Below are 16,427 nucleotides of genomic sequence, written 5' to 3'. Positions count from 1 at the left end.
CTTTCATTTGTGCTGTCTTGCTAAGCACCTCATCTAGTTTGGTCATCCCAGGTGGCGTTTTCATGCTGTTCACGTACTTCGGGGGCTTTGGAAATGTCCCGGCATTCAAGGGCAGCTCAGGTGTGGACAGCACTGGGTGAGGAACGTTCTCCATTCTGCTTTGGGAGAGCCACGGGCAAGTCAGCCAAGTGCATCAAGCCCAGTAGATATTAGCACCCTTGTCTAGCTACAGGTGGTGGGATTCATTCCCCTACTTTAGCAAACAGAGGCAAGGGTCTCCCAACATGCAAAATCTGCATCTAAAGCACAAGGCTCTGGTGCTTACCTATCCAAAGCAGAGCATGTCGTGGATCCTTGTAGGTTTCCTCCAGAAGAAACAGGAACAGGCAAAGGGACATAGTTTGTGTCTGTCTTGATCATCCCTGGACGCAGGGCCAGGATGCCCTTCCACACCTGATCCTAGAAATTAGATGCAATGTCATAGTTCAGGTAAAGCCCAGGGACAAATCCCCCTGGAGGTGTTCATGCCTGCAGTCTGGAGACCAAGCCCACACCACAAACGGCACACAAAGCGGAAGCTACAGAAGTCAACCTGCCCACAACAGGCTTCATCTGCCCAACTGCCCTTTCCGCACGTCTGCTAGAAGTTTTCCCTTCTCTTAGATGTGGGACCTGACCCACTGGGAAGGAATCTGACTGACTACAGTTTTGCCTGCTACAGGCTTTCTCCCAGTGTCTTCAGCTCCCCCGAGCAATTTCCCACATCTCACAGTTCTGGTTTGTGAAGAATTCCTTCTCCTTTCCAGTTGATCTGCATTTAGCTTTATTTGCAGTTGCTAACACCATCCACCTTTTAGGCTTTTAGTCAGAACTGCCTCTCTGCTTGTGTCTTTTTGCTTCCAAATACCTTTCTTTCAAGAATTTCTAGGTTTTTTTCATTTTTTCCTCCACCTCTACAATTTTCTATCCGTAATTATCATTAATTTGGAGAACTCAGTCCTTTTGAAGAACAGATAATTAATTTCCAGGGCTAACATCTTTCTCCACTGTAATCAGATCCACATCCTTGTTCCCTCGTGCCCAGAGTGGTGCCTATTGTGCTGGGAAATGAGGCCTGGATCTCAGGAGGCTTTCAGCCTTCTGCTCGTGGCCTCCAGCAGGTCTCCCAGGCAGCATGTGCTGTGGCAGCACCTCTCCTCTCCCCATGCTCTATGCAAGCAGCAGTGAGAAATGCTCCCTGGATGGGAGGATCTCGCCGGGCAGAGCAGAGGGGCTTGAGTGGCAGGAAGGGTGCTGGAGTCTCCCCATTTTGGTAACAAATGGAAATCTGCCAAGGATAAGTTCCTTTTGTGGTGAACAGCTGACAGATCTCAAGCTCTCAGCCTGGTCCAAGCATGAGCTAAACCTTCTAATGGATTCAAAGCAGCCTCACATCACTTATCAGGAACCCATGTAATGTCACAGAGTTGTTAAAGGGAGGTGCAGGGGGAATGCCCTCAGTTTCCCCCCCCAAGATGTGCCAGGCAAAACCAGAACCCTGAGCCTCAGGGGTCTCCCACATCTCCAAAAGCTGTGCTCAGCTGTGCATGGGGAGCATCTTCCCCTTTAGCACCTCACCATGCCACTTGCAGCACCAGCCCCATCATGGGTACACACATAGGTGGGAGGACAGCTGTGTCACACAGCCAGCTCAGCCACCTGGTGCTGGGTGATGGTCTCGGTGGGACGGTGGTGGCACACTGGAGGACTGGAAGAGCAAGATGCTCTAATGCACAGAGCCTGGTCAGCATGGGTGCCACGCAGCGTGGCCTGGGACGGGACACAAGGAGTTTTTGACATGCTAGTGTTGCCACTGCAGCCCGTGCGTCCCCCAGCACTGCAGCTCAGAACCCAGCTCAGGGGCACCCTGACACATGGGACACTGCAGATGAGACAGGGGTCATGGGCATCTAGTGCGACCCCTGACTCACAACATCTTTGTTAGTGCCTGCATGTGGGGACATCGCTCAGGGCTCCCTCTCTCCTCTGGTGCTCGGGATGCGGTGGTGAGATGCTTGTAGCGCTGTGAAGCAGACATGGTCTGTCCCTGGTTTCCCAGCAGAGTGGTGGTGACAGAGCTGTATGAGCTGGCTGCAGAGAGCCAGCCTGCCCAAGCCTCACAAGAAAATTATCAGCTCTCCGTCAGCAGATCCAGCCATTATTTTAAGGTGCATGAGCCACTCCTTGCCTGAAAGCACACCTCCACCATCCTGCCCCCAGGCAGCTCCCAAGCCACTGTCCCAGGGCAGCCCTGGGCTCCATGGGCACCTGGGACCTGCAGGGAGTGAGACACAGCTGGGGCAGGTCTCCCCTGCACCCTTGAGCCCAGGAGGGTTAATCACCAGCTGAGAAAGGGTTTTGGGGAAAACTCCCCCCCTCCCCTGCTTCTGCCAGTCCAAACCTCAGCTGCTTTGGGGGGATTAGTGTAAGCAGCAACCCGAACCGCTGGCAGCCAGTCTGCTCCTGTCCCCGGGGACAGCGGGGACCTGCAGTGCAGCAAGCAGCATCCTCATCGGTGATACACACCCAGGCAGCCCCGAGCCCCTGGGTCTGTGTCCACACTGACATTTTCTCAGCTTGCACCTCTGCTGCCTTTAAGCCTCACGCCCGTGCTGGCAGTGAAGCAGCGCCACAGCCGCGCTCAGCTCCGCAGGGCCTGATCCATCCCAAAGCACACAGCTCTGCAGGCTCACCTGCCTCCACGCTGACCCTGCCAAAGGGGCTGTTAACACGCTCACCTCCCAGGTGCAAAAAGGCACACTGGTGAAACTGAGGCACGCAAAGTGGTCATAACAATATTAAGCACTCCCTCCTCCCGGGTTGTAACAGCAGGTGTGACATTCTCCATGGCAGCGTGATCTCCTCCTCTGCCTGGAGCAAGAATGCACCATCCCCATCCCAGCAGGGCAGGATGCAGATGACCGGTCCTCCCACAGCCCTAGGAGGGGAAAAGCCCACCATTCCCCCATGGCCCCTCGTTACTCAAAGCCCCATCATTCCCTTATGACCCTTCATTCCCCCACAGACCAGCGTTCCCCCACGGACCATTGTCTTCCACTGCACTTGCCAGTGCATATGGGATCTCAAGGCTCAGAAGACCCAGTTCTGACAGTCTTTCATCACGCTGTCTTTTTGTTTGAGATTGGCAAGAGGTTTGCCATCCACCCAGGCTCCTTGAACACAAGCCTAGACCAGGTGCTGCCTGTAGCTGGGTCTGCCCTTGGAGGTGGACTGGGCAGGCAAGAAGGGGCCTGTCGGGATGCATCATGTCCCACTCCACCTTCTCATATGCTGCCCTGCCCACGCTGCCTCCCTGGAGGGGCTGGTGGCACAGCTGGCGAGGCACCGTGGGATGTGACACTCAGATGTGGCACAGATGGGGACTCCTGCCCAGGAGGCTGGTGTGAGACTGGGAACATTTGGGTCTGCACAAGGAGGGACAGTTCCTGTGTACATTCTGCTCAAGTCACCCAGCTTCCCAGGTTAATACCCCAATTAGAAGACTGATTACCTCATCTTGTACCAGCTTCCTTGGGTGAAGGCATCTCCACGTGTTTACCACCAGCACCTTCTCTCAGCCGCAGTCTGAGCAGACCTCCCATCACTCAAGGACATCCATCGCCTCCACCTGTTATTGAATTACTTTCTGAAGAGAGGTAAACCACTCTGTGTTCAGCAGGACACCTCAGATAGCAATCTATTTCTCATTATCTAATCATTTTCCTCCTATCTGCTGCTTCTTCCCAATAATAACATCATCGTAATTAATTGAGACACTCATTAAGTAGACAGCACACAGTCAAAGCATAGGCAATATCCTAACATTCCAGTTCCATAAAAAGCACCCGGTGACGGCAGATGGGAAGCAGGGCAGGATTTCCAAAGATCGTTTTGCTCAGAGTCTCTATTCTGAGAAACCAAATAGACACATCTAGCCAACGGATCTGCCAGGCTGCAGCCAGCAAAACTCTTATTTCACTTCAACAATTACACATTTGCGGTGTAATTTTCTAAGGCCCTTTGAACCCTGCCTATCTCTTATAATAATTTCCCCATTTACACAGTCCCACATGGACCAGGTGTTTTGATGACTCTCAAGCATAATCCTGCGGTAAAATCTCTGTTAAGCCGAGTGAATGATGCATCATAGGGCTCGGGTTTGTCTTCAGCAGAAATCCTGGGAGCCTCACATAGTCCATAACATCCCACTGCTTGTCCAGCTCTCTGTGGTAAGTCCAAGTGCCCTGTCTGGCAAAGCATCATCCACTGCTTTCTGACACCAGCAAGGCTGAGTTACGCAGGCAGCTGGAGTTAGGTACACTGACATTCGGTGCTGGGGGAGGCAGAGGAGAACCGCAGCCCACAAAAAGCAATGTGCATCTCTTGTCCATAGTAAACTGATTGGCCAGGGGTTTAATGCACGTTTGCTAAGGTCCAGATTTGACCATGGGGGTGTGTTCTGGATGCCAACAATGGTAGGTGCAAAATCCATGTAAACTTAGGACCATTGAGTGGGAAAAAAGAGCATGGAATCAGTAACAGTGGGTTTGGTTCTTTCCAGGGCAGCTGGTGTTTTAAACTCTAATGTTTTGACCCATTGCCCTTGCCTGTGTCTTGTGCTGGAAGGGAAGGAGGATGCTTCAGTGTTAGTTGCTCTGAGACCCTGCAGCCCCAGCCCTCCCCAGTACTTCTCCAAGACCAGTTCTCTGGGCTAAAAAGAAATTCCTGCAGTTTCTGCAGCCCTGAGCAGTGAGTCAGGAAGATCCTGGATTTTATTCCCATTCTGTATTTGGATTATCCCAAGACCTTTCCAACTTTTCTATGAGAAATGGGAGCAAGAGCTTTGCCAATGCTGTTATGCCAGATGGAGCAGTGCCATGCTGAAGAGTTTGCACCTGGGGTCAGTTGCTTGGGTTGTTCTCACCTGAGAGACATCCCCACGTGCATTTTGCTCTCCTGACTGCCTAACAGCCTGGTGGTGAGCCCCAGGCACCTGGAGATCAGCAATCAAATCCTTACTCCAACCCAATGCGAAGTCTCAAGACAGATTCTCACGTGAATACCTGAAACGCCAGGATCTCAGGGCTGGGGGGCTGACCTGAACAAAACTTTCATCACAGACATGAGGCACTTTTCTTTGGTGTGGTTTTCATCAGACCTCACACAATACTACAAATATTCTGACTTTTCCAAGACAGCATTCTCAGCAGCAAGACTACAGTACCTGCAATAGCCCTTCCCAGAAACTGGGGGTGTTGCGGTCACTGGGGCTGTCACCACTGACAGCTCCCCCCATCCCAGCTCCTGCCGTACTCCTGGAAACATTGAACCAAGATACTGAATGCAGGCTTGGGGTTTGCCTCCTGGCTTTTACCACTAATCAAAATGCATGCGTTAAGAGTGTCCTAAAAGTGAACTTTAAAGTTTGCACACAAGTAAGTGAGTTTTGAGACCTTTAGACAATGTATTTATAGCCTCAAACAAAAATCCTTCTGCACTAACAGACACACTAGTATTCAAATTAGAAGGACTGCTTATAACTCTGTAACATCATCTACAGTCTAAAAGCTTTTTAAATGAGGTTCACAACCATTAACAAGGTAAATATATTTGTAGATTTGTTGGGGCAATTACAGTCATTTAAAAACCAATGCATAATAACGGACATGAATTAAATAAGCCATTGCTAATTAAATGTATTAATGCCACTTTATAAAATGAATGCATCTAGCTAATGCATTACAGCTAGTTTTGTTCTGTAAATAATTGAGCAGTGATACCTGCAGAATTTGCATCACTGGGCATTGCCAGTGCCCAATAGCAGTTACAATAAATTTGCCCCAGTGGAACCAATCTACTGACTACCAACCAGGTTCTCCTTTTGTCTGTCTGGTCTACATTTTCCTTTGCTCTGTGAGAAACAGTTGCAGAAGAATGGAGCTAGTTAACCCCCAAATATGGGACACAATTACAAAGCATTTGTGAAGACTTTAGTTTGAAGTGTGCTCTTCTGCCAATTATAATTTGCAGCAGGTACAACACTCCCAGGCTATGGAAAAGCCATTTCTCTGTCCTGGGAGAGTTCATTCAATTTTACCTAATGCTAAAGTGTTCAATAGCACAATTTTCCTCCTTTTGCTTTCATCCTTTTGGAAATATCACCAGTCTGGAGTTAACTAATTGACCACAGACCTGAGGAGCCAGACCCAAAGCAGCCCCACAGGGTGCTGTGCAGTGTCAGCAGCTGCAGAGATGCACAGAAAGGATGAGAACTAGTCTGGGCTCTTCTGGGCATCCCGGACCTGGCCTTGCATGTGAAAGCACAGGATGCAGGATCTGGCTGAATTCCTGAGCAGAAGAGAAGGACACACAGACTTGACCTTAAGTGTAAGAAAGCTCCCCACCCCAGCCGGACCTGGTGACTCCTGGGGTTCAAGTGCAGTTGGCTAAAAGACTCAGGGCGCTTGGGCAGATCCTGACCTCACCATGAAATCACTAAGATGGGTCAGACAAATCACTCACGACTTGAACCCATTTCTTTCTGCTGGCTATAGAGTAGGCCCAGACACTAACTCAAATGGTGACACTTACCTTTCCAGGGCCTAAAGTCAGGGCACACGGAGGTTGTGCTGAAAGCTCAGCTGGTGAGCAAGCCCAGCACTCAGGGGATGATAGTCTGGGCTGATTTTGCATTCAGAGCTTCCTGCTGATGTAAAAGGGGCAAAGCTGGGACAATGCAAACAAAAAGGACACATTTTTTATCTTATTTTTCCTTGGCAAAAAACTGATATGTGATTTGCCCAAACACATACGGTTTCTAGCAGTAACTCCTTTGCAGCTGGAAAATGCCCACCCTGTACAGCCGCACACGTATGTCTCCTGTCACAGGCTTTAGCTGTGCTCCAGGCTCCGACCTGCTGCAAGTCATACAAAGACACACAGCTTCCTTCAGCCAGAAAAGTGGATCACCCCACTCTCTGAAATCACCAGGTCCTGCCTTGAGGGGCTGAACGGCTTCTTCCCAGGAGAAGGTGCCATCCCCCCAGCATAATCAGTGGCAGATGACTTGGAGGATGAAGCACCTGGGTCCTCAACCCCACCATGGGCGGCTAGCTGCATTGGCTCCTGCTGGTACTCAGCACTTTGACAAAGTGCTGGAGGACCTTTTTCCTGAGATGGTTAGGAGGGTCTCACCCTTGTTTTTTTGGTGGGTGCTCAGGGAGGACACAAGCAGCAGCAGACACAGTCTGGTCAGTGGGGGATGGTGAAATGTGAGAGAGATCACCTTGGTCTAAAAGAAAAGTCAACCTAAAGAAAAGTGGCTACTTTTTGCATAAAGAACCCTGACATCTCACTTTCCCCAGTTTCCAGCTAAATCTCAGGTCCTCCACGCAGCAATTCCCTGGTTGGAGGGTGGTGTTTGAACACCGAGGAGCTGGTGACCACAGGGCTCCTCTGCCTTCAGGAGCAAAACTCTGCTTGCAAGAGGCATTTCTTTGGCCCAGAAACACTTACCTGCTTTTTTAAATCTTTGTGTTTACTCAGTTCACTGCCAGTGTTGGGTTTTGCAGAGGAGGAAGGGTTGGGGTTGCAGCATGGCTGGGGAGGTGAGTGGCAAAGCTGGGATGAAGGAGAGGGGTTAGGGCTGAGGGGTCTGTAGGGCAGGAAAGCAGCCTCAGGGCTGGTCCTACAGACTTGTCTCAGGAGTCTTGTTCCAGTGATGGAAAAGTCACTTTCCAGGGTTTCCAGCTTTCCTTAAAAATGAGCAACCACATGGGTCCCTGCTGCCAAACTGCCTTGAACTGTCCTACTGCCCTATTGCCCTGCTGCCAGCCCTGCCTGCCCTCTTCCACATCAACCTCAGTTCTGCCTTGGATGTCATTCAAATGCTGCAGCTCTGCCAGCCCCAGAGCCTCAGCATCAGGCTGTGCTGGGGATGGGGATGGGGCTCTTCACCACTCAGTCCCTTCCACTCAAACAAGGGCAAAGAGTGGGAAGGAAAGAGAGCACTGGAAGTGCCAAGTGGGCAGCTATCTCCAAAAGCTCACAAACAGAAAATGTTCATCTCTGACTAATGCAGCACCCCTAAAGAATAGCCTGGCCAGCTGTATTTAATTGCCTGGTTTAGTCAGATATGGCTGGAAAATCTCACGCCTGTCAGTTTTCTCCCCCTAAAGCAGCAAATTATTCACCATCCTCTTGTAGCATTTTGCAGCCAACTCTTTCCTGTGATGATTTTCAAAGGATGAAGAATGAACACCCTGATGACATTTCTAGTATCTATAAATATCTCCCCACTACCCTGCCTGCCGAACTGGTGAATTATGCAGGAAGATATATATATAATAAAACAATTGGATCCATTTTGTTGTCAACATCCCATTCTTCTTCAGCTGGCAAGGGAATAGCCCAGGCTGTTGCTCTGGAGGTGTTTAAAAAACAGGTAGATGTGGCGCTTAGGGACATTGTTTAGTGATGGACTTGGCAATGCTGAATTAACGGTGGGACTTGATGATCCCAAAGGTCTTTTCCAACTGAAATGATTCTCTGATTCTATGGAATGAGAGCCAGACCTGACCCCTCTTTGACAACTAGTGCAGGACAAGGCAGGAGGACCAAGTCCCTCACTAAGTATCAGGGCAGTTTGAGGTGACTCACGCAGAGCTGCAGGTCTCTCCAGGCTGTGGACTCCCACCCTATGAACCCCACAGCTGCCTGGAAACAGGATCCTGGAAGTTCCAGTGCCACCATATAGGCAGTGGAAACAGAACTGGCTGATGATCCTCCCCTTCCCCCTCAGCCCTGGCAAGCAGGGACCTCTCACAGTGAGGTGATGTTTGTCGAGGTGCTCATTGACTTTGGGGATTCATCTGAGTAACAGGGTTTGTAGTGTTCCCAAAGGAGGGTCACCATCCCTGCTGGAGACCTGAGTCTGGCCCTGAGATTGTAACCTGGCATTGGGTTAGGGTGGGAAAGTTTGGAGGTGCTCATCCGTGCTAATTCCACCGAGACCAAATCCTGCGCACATCTGCCATCTTCCCCTTCCATCCTACGCCGCCTGCCTGTGACACACAGGCTGATACCTGCAGGGAGTGCAGAGATGGCACTGAACCCCACAGGTGAAAACCCCACGGCTGCTTGCATGGGGAGGGGCAGAAGGATGCTGCATGCTTGATGCGGAAGAGAAACAGCAAATACCAGCGCAAGGCTGGGTCCTGCGCTGCGCGGCGAAGCGCTGCAGGCTGCACAGAGCGCATGGCACAGCCCCACTTCCCTGGGCAGCCAACCCAACCTCTCACGATTCCCAGCTCCCCAGTGCTCCGCTTCTGCTGCTCAGAGCGATGCTCTGCCTGGCTTATTAAGCTAATGTGCACCCCAGTCATCCCCCTCTCTGCTTTCTGCTCTAAAAACCCAGCAGTTCTTACCCACCCCATTCGTAATTACAAATGCAGCTATCCAGATGTCCACGTTTGTCCCACGTGACCCTGCATGTACTCTCCATACGAGGAGCAAACATATAATACAGGCCTGCAGGCAATTTTTAAAGACTAATTCAGGAGTAATTATTTTTATTAGTAAATTTCTATCATTATGAACTATTCTTTAAATCCTTGTGGTGCATTTTTACTGCCGATCATATTAAGCACATTGGATATTAACACTGTTTTCAATGTTTCTAAAATTTATGGGAATACCATCAATAAAGAGTTTACATCAACAACAACTAATGATCAACAACAACTTTTGACATCACACGTATGACAAAGAAACACTCATGTATAGAAAGGAACAAGGCCTGAAGAATCTCACGGGTCACTGGACTATCTAAGGATTTTGGAGAAAGCTACTGACTTTAAAAATACTTTGGATCACCAAAGAAATAAACATTACATTCAGCATGAGCTTAGCACTCTCTGGGTGTGGAAGATCTGGCTCTGAGTTGGGACCTCCCAGTGCTCCAGGGCAGCAGTATAGGAATTAGAGGATATTGATTTACAGCAGCCAAGAATCTGGACCACATGCCCCCCCTGCACCTCTCTCACCTCCTTGCAGGCTCTCTTCAGGCTGGGTGCCCAGTGCTCAGAGGGATGGAGCCTGGGTTCAATCTCAGGATATTATTTTTGAAATTGTCTGAGAAAAACATCATCAGGGATTTGCAAATGAGGTGCTCCGCTGGTGAGCCTAGATCTGCAGCAGCAATGCCACACCAGCGAGCACCCACTTGGAAGGATTTTCTCTAGTTTTAAGGTTAAAAGTCCACACATAAGTTGGCCCTCTTTGGCGTGTTTTGTATACAGGACACGGGTACATACTGCGGGTATCTTGTTTGTCAGCAGGAATAGCTTTGATGAAAATGACAGGCATGGCCGGCGTTAGTTCCTTGAGCCTGGCATCTGTGATTATCCCAGCCTACAAAGGAGAGAAGACCAAGTCTTAGCTGGATTTCCAAGATATCCATCAGGTGTACCCCAATACGCATGATCCTCTCTAATGTTTATACAAGCTGGTCTTACTGGGGAAGTGCAAACACCTTTTCTGAGGCCAAGGGAGTGGGTGAGTCTATTTGAGGTAAGGAGGGTCCGGATCACACACCTGCCCTGTTTTATCAGAAGCCTCCCTCAGGCGTAGCTTATCCCAAGGGTACAGATGCCTGCCCTCCCCAGATGCTCAAACCCTCACACACCTGACCGGACTCTGCAGGGGAGCGATGTTCCTGGCTGTCCCACCACATCATCCTCATTTAGCTCTTACTCAGGGTTTCGCCAGACCAGAAGCACCTTGTGGGGAGCACTGCTTGTGCTAGGACCAGTCGTGGACACCTGAACATGGTTCAGGATGGAGAACAACGCTCGCTTAAGAAGACTCTAAAAGGCACCAAGTAAGTGTCCCACCACACCACCAAAATTTGGGCATGACCTGGGATACACTTGGGTGGGCAATGAACGCACACAGTGCTTTGTGTGGCCCCAAAAGGCACCACAGCCTTGTTTCCACTCCCACAGGTGCTCCCCCCAGCAAAGGGGATCCACGACTGTTCCTGAGGGAATATTATCATTAAACAACAAGTCCATATGATCCTCTCCAAAGCAATGCTCTCACTCAGCAGGCTGCCCGACCCAGGAGAAGGATAGTATGCTGTCAGGGCATGAAATCAGTGGCTTGGTTCTCTAATCTGGGTCTCTCTGGCAGCTTCCCTTTCTCTTTCTGGCAATAAAATCCCCTACACATCAATCAATTTCCAGGAAAACCTGTAAAATTTCTTAATGGAGGCTAGAGAGACCAAATGGAAACAAATACAGAAATGGAAATAAAACTTCTCAGTGCTAAAGAAACTGCCTCTCACTGCAGCTTAGCTTCACATATTATTATTTCAAATACTCTTAGATCAGAGTTGAGGGATGAGATTCAACCTCTCTGGTAGTTTATTTGGTTTTGCAAATCAGAGAAGAAAAATAATTCCTCTTGCAACACACCTTGGTTTAATTGTACTAATGCCATCTGTTATACTAAGCTATAATAAATCCAAGTCTGATTTAGGATTTTATATTTCCAACATGCTGAACAAACATTACATAATTCTTATAATACCTTGCAAAGATGCTATTTATCAAATATTATTATGTGCTATTTTAAATCCACATCTTTCATTTCTGAGGCTCAATTTTGATCAGATCTTTTACTGCTGACGATTATTCAAATCAAATTTCCAAGATATATGCTACCTATTTCTGGGCTAACAAGAGTTGAAATCTTCCTGAGATATCTCTATGGAACATATAATTTTGTTATGTCTGGGCTGATTTTCATTTGCATTTTTTATCGTTCTCATCATCAGAAATTAATTGTGCTCTGAAAGCGATTTTCCCTAACTACTGGCACAGCACACCTGGTAAAACGCCACTGTTCTGTGCCTCAAGGCTCAGGCCTCAGATCTTAAAGAATTCTTCACTTCTGCTTGTCCTGGCTTCTCAACAGGCAATTTGAAGAGCAGATGTATTGTGCTGCCACATATGGATGGGCCCAAAGACACAGAAAAGCTGTCACAAGCCAGGGATGCTCATAGATGGGCGCAAGCATCTGGCCATGTCCCCTCCCACCCCACTGCGTGTTGGGGTGTTAGCAGCACAGCCGCACCCGCACCACAGCTGATCTAGGGTCAGTTGGCTTGAAGACCTTCAGCATGGCTTGGCTGTCTTTCAGGTAGGGTTGCCTCTGCCTGCAGAGAAGGGGAGCTGGTGATCTAACCAACTGCGCAGGCAGCAGGGAACATCACTCCAAGGTGGTCCAAAAATTGCTGGGGTGAGTGGCTTCAGCTGGGTGTGGGGAATGAGCAAAAGAGGCATCCATGGAGCACGCAGTGAAGACTACCTAACGAAGTGCTGTCCAGTAGAGCCAACCGAAAAAGGAATTTTTATCAGAGGAGTTTAAGAGTTGAGATGCAGCTGGAAAAGGTTTTGCCAAGTTATTAATTTTTCAGAACAACCATAAATAAGAGACTGCCTGTTCACAGCACAATTTGCAAGTGTCCCCTCCATGGCTGCATCGTAAGTTTATCACTGGAGACCTCAGCTTGAGCCACATCCTACTCTCGCTGTCAGAGCTCACAAATACATGGGCATTACTGACAGCTGACATCTGCAGGAAAAGGCTTCACATGATGCCCCAGCTCACCCCTCTGGGAAAAATTTCAACCTCTGATGCATGAGACCTGAGGTACCTGGTGCCTCTGCAGAAGAACGTGGCAAGCTGTGGTTTGGGACTGTAGCACCAGAACTGGGCTGTGTCAGGGCTGGGTGACACACTGATGTTGTTTTCATCTGCATCCACTGCTGGGAGCATCTCAGATGAAAACAAGTGCTGTGCAACTGTTCCCAAAGTTTTTGAAAGCCAAACAAACGCGACTGTTCCTTGCCACACAGATGCACCCTTCAAAGCCTCTCCACTGGTTTAAGACTGGTGCTTCACACGGGACTAGCTTTAAAAAGCACACAGAACCCACAGCTGGTGCAGCTCAAAGGCGGCACGGTGCCCTCAGTGTTAAGCCCCTGCTCAGCACGCTGTGCGTCTCAGCCAAGGACAAGGTGATGTGCTGTCTGCACCTGGCAGAGCCTCGTGGGGCAAAACCCACCTCTCCCCTTGTCCTGTCACGGTCCACTGCCCTTGGTAAGGAGCAGGGCCCACACTTGGCATCAGTTTTGGCTCTCCATTGCTGGAAGCAAGAAAGCCAGGAATCAATCAGCAATCTCCCATGGCTTAAGAGAAAATATCTCATAGTGGCACCAGTCAAACTGTCTCTCACTGAGTCCCACTGACTGTAACAGTGCAACAGCAACAGATCATTTGGACTCAAAATAACCTGCTTGGCTTCATTTCATCTAATAGCTGCCTGCTGTTTTGTAATGAATGTTTTATAAATTTAAGACACCCAAGGGCAAACATAAATGTTTAAATAAATAGAAAAATGGGAGCAGCAGAACATAAAGGGACCTTTTCCTTTTTTGGAGGCACAATCTAAATGTGAAATATTCTTTTAAAAGTGGATGTGATCCCCAGAGTAGTTCTAAATATGACCTGCCACTCAGGAGAGGATTAATTTGGAAGGAGTGTACAACCCAAAAGAACTGTGCACCTGTTTTAAAAATGCTGCATCCATTAATATATACTGGTGCTCACTGGATTACAGGTAAAATGAATAGTTCCACTAGGTGGAAATGATATTTCAGTGTGAGCAGCAACATACGAAAATATTCTTTTCCTTTCTGAAATAAATTGAAGCATGATACCCAAAGATTATGAATGGTTCTATAAATGTAATTGCTCGGTATCTTTCAATCACACGGAAAATGTAACCAGAAAAAGCCATTTACTAAAGTCTGGATGGTCTCTGAAGACAAACCTCTTTGCTGAATGCAATCACCTGTACAAGTTATTGGAGAGAGGCGAAGGGGATAAGCCTTGTTCTCAAAAGTTCTCAAAAGATTTCTGACTTTGCACCACCAAAATTTCTCACTCTTCACTTCTACTGCCACCTGGGGATGGATGGGCAAAACCTAGGCAGAAGTCAGCCGTCTGACTATTATATTGTCCAGTAATGGTGGTAACGATAGTAAAGGAAAGCATAGCAGCGGTCATTGGAACTTGTTTTTAGTGGGGTATTCGATGTGGAAGACCTGGAATTTTTGTAAAATTCAAGGGGTTTGTAAGATAGCCACACCGAAGGCTTAGAACAAGGCAGAGAACTGTAGGACCAGGGCTGGGGAGATGGGCTGGGCTCTCCTCTGCTGCTGTGACTTCTGCTATGAGCAGAGCCAAAACCATGGAGGCAGGAGACCTGACCTTATACCCATGTGAGATCTTTACTGCAATCTTCTGACAGAGCTTTTGCCAATGTCCCTGGCTGTCTGTGGCTGTCCAGACCCAATGCACACATTGACCAATTTCCAGAGAGAAAAACAGCCTGGAGCTTTGACCTTCCCAAGGACTTGGGATAAAATGCACTGGATGCCATCAGTCGGTAAGTTCAAAGCTTTGCCCAGTTTCCTATCCTTCATGGAAAACTAGTGCAGAGAGGGAGCTGAAAAATAAGCGGAGGGTATTCCAGCTGAATTGCAAGGTCAGGCTGGGATGGGATATGGCAAGCATGGCCTCTCTCCTCAGCACCCTACCACCGAGCCCCACAACACATAAGGGAGGATCCTCAAGGTTAAGGCTCTAAAGAACTGCCTCTGAAACAGAAGCCTCTTCTTGCAAGACAGTAAAGTTGACACAGATAAGTAAGTTCTGGGTGACCCACTTTGACCAGCCTTCACTGTCGCAGGTTACTGGCAGCAGGAGCATCGAGGTGGCTGCCCAGAGGAGCTGCATGAATCACTGTCACCTAATCTTCAGGGGCAGCACAGCCCAGGAGCCATGGTACCACGGGCCCGGCACCTCGGAGGACCAAGCCCAGTGGGGATTTGTCAGCCTAATGGCTCCCGCTCTGCAGACTGCCTTGCTAACAGCTGACAACCGTCAGAAGGAATGACAGGGACAATTGTGCTCCTCCAGGATGCTGCTCTGAGAGGTGCATTGCGAGAAGGGCACCGACAGCTACATGGGCAGGAAACAGCAAGCATGCTGCTCCCCTTCGGCTGCCCGGCTGGTGGGTATGGTTCTACCTGGGCTGCTCTGAGGCTGGCTGTGCTATAACTGAAAGGTACTGGGCCACATCCAGCAGAGGAAAGAATAAGAGCAAGAGCCACCCACACTGTTCTGTTTGTCCAGAACCAGCCTACCCTGCCTGACCCCCTGCTGAGACATCAGCCTGAGTCCACATGGACCACAGAGACTTCAAGCATGCTGTATTTAGCACCCTAAGGGGATGGCTAAAGGATGTGATTAATTTCTGGTCACAAACCCTATCTATGCAGATGACATCCTGTAGCACCCGACAGTGGTCTGGATTTGGCACATCCCATCCATTCAGCTCTGGGAACATAAAGGCGTAGGAAATCAGAGTCCTCTCCTCTCTCCCCACTGCTGCTAAAGAGGCAACAGAGCAGTGATGCTGCAAAAGTCTGCCCCGCCGCTTTTGGAGGCAGCACTGAGAACACAACCGTATGAAGGTGCAAGGGCAACACAGCCCTGAGAGGACCCCACATTTTCTAAAGCCTGTAGTAACACCGCAAGTACTGACCACAGTTTAGTCAACATACACTGAAGCTGAGATTCACTTTGTAAAAACAAGATGTACCACTGCAAGTTGGCCACCCTGAGCTCCCCTCACAGCCATGGAACAGACAGTTCCAAGGAGCGATTCATCCAACCACCTCGATACCCACCCCAGCCTGCAGCCATGGTTCACATCTTCCCCACTCCTGCAAGGCACCCCAAATGACTAGTTTAGATGAGCACCTGTCCGGGCTGCAAAGTTCCCCAGAGCACAGTACTGACCCACAAAAGCCTAACATCTGCGGCTTCTCTCTCAACACGAGAGCCTTGGTGACCTCACCTGTGCATCCCAGCGCGCACCCTCCATGAACAAACCGTGGACGTACGCCCCTTCCCGAGGAGGACTGGCAAAATCTTCTCTGTTCTTTTTTGTCACATCGCACTGCAAGGTCATCTTGTCCAAAGGCCACCCATTTTTTCGGGCTGCGGACTGCATGATGGCTGTCAGGATGGACTGGGGATTGAAGAAGCCACCAAGCCACAATGTGGCAGGTAAAGAGAAGTCTCCTGTCCACGCCTCCAGCTCCTTGATGCGAGTGAGGAGGTCAGCAAACCACGTGCCCAGGCTGGCTGTGGAAGGGTAAGCCCTCTTTATCCAGGACTCCGGCACCATGTCCAAGAAGAGGGCATTCTGCAGATTCTCCATGTCACTTGTCATGGTCAGTTCTCCCTGAGTG

At 49.3% G+C, this 16,427-nt stretch overlaps 1 protein-coding gene across 1 annotated transcript in view; it reads right to left on the bottom strand.

Moving 5' to 3' along the window:
* Positions 1-9,664: 9,664 nt before the first annotated feature.
* LOC119157910 (dynein heavy chain 9, axonemal-like) overlaps positions 9,665-16,427 on the bottom strand; it is a 101,651-nt gene continuing 94,888 nt past the window's right edge. Inside the window, 2 exon segments of the mRNA XM_037409303.1 lie at positions 9,665-10,449; positions 16,031-16,420. Of these exon segments, the coding sequence (XP_037265200.1) occupies positions 10,222-10,449; positions 16,031-16,420 (618 nt within the window). The 3' untranslated portion in view covers positions 9,665-10,221.

Source organism: Falco rusticolus, chromosome 1 (genome assembly GCF_015220075.1).
Source record: "Falco rusticolus isolate bFalRus1 chromosome 1, bFalRus1.pri, whole genome shotgun sequence".
NCBI classification, from domain to species: domain Eukaryota; kingdom Metazoa; phylum Chordata; class Aves; order Falconiformes; family Falconidae; genus Falco; species Falco rusticolus.
This window is presented reverse-complemented; position numbering and strand designations above follow the sequence as displayed.